We start from the raw sequence: 4225 nt of genomic DNA on the forward strand, positions 1-4225 counted from the left end.
AGAGAGGAGGGGACACATGAGGACAAGCATAGAAAAATAAAATCACTGAAACAAAACACCTCGACGCTTTGGTCTCTAATTCTAGTGTGTTCGCTTCAGTCACTCGAGACAAAGCCTGACTCGGACTCTGAAGACAATTCGCCTGATGAATATCTGATCACCTGCGGGGTGTGAGGGGGCATCCGACCAGGCTCCCACACAGACCTTTAAGATGCTGCCAGGGTCGCTCTGCCACCAGGCTCAAAAGACACACGGAGGACGTGGCATTCCTAAGAGGCCGATTTAATTCACCGGACGTTCAGTGAAAGCAAGCACGCAGCGTCATTCCATTAATAATAGAGCAAATGGATCACTATCGCAGATAAGGAAGATATGCAAACAGAGCCCCCCCCTGGAGCAAAGGCATATCTCTGGTGGCACACACACGCACACACGCGCGTACGCGCACACGCACGCACGCACGCACACACACACAAGCACACAAACAGTCTCACACTACGGACACAAGTGCATCCACCCACCACGCGTGCATTTGTGTCCATAAACATGCCTGTGTATCACCGTAGACGTGCACGTTACCAGCATACAGATAGCCTTGTTGCCATGCATTAACATATAAAAGACAAAATCAATATACAAACACACACACACACACACACACACACACACACACACAATCACTTGGCCTTATATAAGAGGTTATATAAGAGATGAGAATACACATTTAACTGAAAATCCCAACCGACAAATTATTCAAAAGTCTATTCTCCCTGTCGTGACGATGACGCTATGAAACAAAGAGTCAAGAGTTGACTTTGTGCTTATTGATTCAGTTTACCTTCCAGCAACTTGCTTGCTACAATCCTGCACTTGTTTTCTGATCCTAAAGTCTCTTTATTGTGTCACTTGACCCCTGCAGAGCTTAGGTCATAGACGATGAACTTCGACACGGACATAAAAAACATAATTTATTTAAATATTGAATTAATCAACGCAGTGTTAAACGCCAGACGAGCACATGAGAACACGTTCCAGCTTTGCTTTAACTTATGGGTTAATTTGATTTTATCGTACTTTCATTTTGGGTAAATATATACATAAGTCCATACATATGTATATTTATGATGCAATAAATATATTTTGATGAGACACAGACACACTTTGCCCACAGACTGCCCATTGTTCTGACAGCCCATTATTCTGAAACCCCAGTAGTCCGAAAAATGTGGGGTTAGAGATGTTTAAATTCAGGCATAATGTTAGACGTTTAAATTTAGGTATAATGTTAGAGATGGTTAGGATTAATGTTAGAGTTAAGGTTTCAGCCATGTCCAGTGGGACATTTATCGGACTATTGGGGTTTCGAAATAATGGGCCGTCGGAACAATGGCATGGCACCTTTCAGGCAGAACAGAGCGGCACACAGTCATATAGTCTCTATGAAATGCGTGCGTCACCCTCGACTCCACGAACACGGACAGAAAACGACACTTGGAGTCTCCTTCGATACGCGAGACACCAAGTCTGGTGGAGCGTGGCCAGAGCCCCACTGAGTCATTCCAGGTCCAGGGGTCCCACTAGTCCGGGTAGAGAATGAAGCCAGAAAAGGTGCTGTACTTGTTGTTGTTTCCTCCGTGCGCCTTCCCTCCGTCCAGCTTGACGTAGATCTCGTCCCCAGAGTCCAGGTGGAGCACGACGCTGTTGCTGGCGTAGTCGTAGTTCTGGTCGGCGTCCTGAGCGATGGCGCTGGCCCGGACCTGGAAAAACAGCATGGATGAATTTAGGAATTCCGGGGGGCCAGAAAAGCTCTTTGGACGCACAGTAAAAATAATAAAAACAACATCATATGTTTTTCTTTCCCAAAAGAAACTACTCTTCCACTTTGGAAAAAGTGGACACCAGTCCCGTAAGATTTGCTAACATTTACATTTCACATTTATTCCTTGATCAGACATTTTTGTCCAAAGCGACTTGAGGGACAAGAAACAATCAAAGCATCAACTATCAATTATCCCGTTTCTAAATTCAACCAGATACAAGTGCAAGATGCTGGAAGGAATCAGAATAAAATAGTGTCATTGTAAATATTATTATTATTATTATTATTATTATTATTATTATTATTATTATTATTATTAGCAGAAGTAGTAGTAGTAGTATCATTATTATCATTATTAGTAGTAGTATTAATATTGTTTAATTAAGTACTAACAAGGAATTTAATGTTAACATGTATTTATTAAAACACGAGCATAAGTGCAATTAAATATAAAAGCAAAATGCTGGGGGTCAGGGGGTAGTGACTCAGGCAAGCGGTTTGAATTTGTATTACTGCGCACTTACGTCGCATCCATCGCATTTCGCCTGAGGGAGGTTCATATAGACTACTGCACATGACCTTAATATTTCCACTGTCGTAAAATTGAGAGTTTCATTGTGAATTCAGCAACATTATTGAGTGAAATGAATAAGAAAAGCTGCCAGACGCCGCGTATTGGACGGAGAGCCGGGAGAGCTCCAGCCCATTACGCAGCGTCTGACAGCTTTTCTTATTCATTTCACTCAATAATGTTGCTGAATTGATAGATAAACTTTAAAATACGCGGCAGTATAACCCAGACACCTTTCCACGACTTAAATTCCTTGCATTTGGGATCCCAGGCTGTCCAAGGCGCACTTACCTGTCCGTTCTTGCACAGGTCTGCCCACATGCTGGTCCCGTCGCCCCCGCGCATCAGGACGTGGTAAGTGAAGTAGTAAATCCCGGACACTTGGCAGGTGAACTTGCCGGTGCTCGGGTCGTAGTGGTTCCCCAGGTTCGTCACCACGTCGTCGAACCTCAGAACCTCGTAACCCTCGTGGGGGTTTTTCAGACCCACGTAAAACGCAATCTTGGTCCCGCCGATAGCCGAGCCGATCTCCCCGCCGGTCTCGGGCCGAGCCGTGCCCGTCGACACCCCCGGGTGACCCGGCTTCCCCGAGTCCCCTCTGTCGCCCGGCGGACCACGCGGACCGGGGGGACCCGGCTCGCCGGGCGGACCCCTCGCTCCGGGTTTCCCCGGCCGACCCGGTTCCCCTTTAGTCCCTTTGACGAACGAGGGCGAGGGCACGGCGCCCAGGTCCTGCAGCACCTCCAGGGCCGTGGCGCTCGGCTTCGGGCTGTACGGGTCGCAGATCATGCGGCAGGTGCCCATCATCTCGTAGTGCGCGTCGGTCTTGGAGCTCTGGACCAGCAGCGGGATGGCGATGATGAGAGCCAGCACCATGACGATGCCCACCACGGCGGCGACGGTTCTCTTCCTCTGCAGGGTCCGAGAGGCAAGCGCCAGAAAGTCCGTTTTGCTTTGGGAAGTAATGGTGGAAGGCGGTGGAAGCGCTAGTGCGCACGGTGGAAAGGCGAGGGGACCAGAGATCAGTCACCCGGTTCCAGGATTGGTGGAAGGAGGAAAAAAAAAAAAAAGGAGTGTGCTGTAACTCGCAGCCTGGTTCACCTCGGGGCGTTCGGTGCCAGTATCACTGTGCTTCACGAAGCTGACAAGGGAAATATTGGTTTTGGCACCGCCGGACACGCGCTGGATCCGTGCGTAAAGACGCTTGCAGCGATCTTCTGCAGCAAAGAGACGCTGACGTAACGAGTTCAAGGCAAAAAAAAAAAAAAAAAAAAGCCTGTTGCAATTTGGATTAAAGACTGCGACAATAATCAAACCATCTTTATGTATGAATTATAAATCCCCTCCGCGTGGACCAGGAAGCATCACTAACACTTAAACCTCCCTGTTGGCTTTCTGGCAGACGGTGAGAAACAGCCTCCTTTATCCCCTCCCTGTTGGAGATGGAGCCTCTCAGCTGCTGCTGTGGTTTGGACCATCAAATGAAATGGATTATTTCAGGTGAAACGATTTAAGACCCCACATTTGCAGGAGAAAGGAGGAAGAAGGTTTCTTTAATCGTGGCTTATTGTGTTTCATGTGTACCCTCATAGACATTAAGACTTTTGTGAAAACAAGCAAAGCGTGTAAAACAGTGTTTGTAATTTCCACTTGGAACTTAATGCAGCACATCAGCCTGTCCTGGGTGTGTATTGTAGTCTAACCCATCAAGGAGCAGACACCACCCACTTTAACAATAAACCCATAAAACAAGACAACATGGCTGCCCTGACAGTGAAATATAAAAACTATGAACATGTTTGACACAAAGCAAGTCACGTTGCAGTGAAGAACAG

At 47.0% G+C, this 4225-nt stretch overlaps 1 protein-coding gene across 1 annotated transcript; it reads right to left on the reverse strand.

Annotated features, from left to right (window-relative positions):
- Window positions 1-1577: 1577 nt before the first annotated feature.
- Window positions 1578-3266, reverse strand: c1ql2 (complement component 1, q subcomponent-like 2; the record flags this gene model as incomplete). Its single annotated transcript, XM_080019076.1, has 2 exons — window positions 1578-1757; window positions 2682-3266. 2 exons carry the CDS (start codon window positions 3264-3266, stop codon window positions 1578-1580), a joined length of 765 nt encoding a protein of 254 aa, XP_079875202.1.
- Between the last annotated feature and the right edge of the window lie 959 nt (window positions 3267-4225).

Source organism: Zeus faber, assembly GCF_960531495.2.
Source record: "Zeus faber genome assembly, chromosome: 18".
Taxonomy (NCBI): Eukaryota; Metazoa; Chordata; class Actinopteri; order Zeiformes; family Zeidae; genus Zeus; species Zeus faber.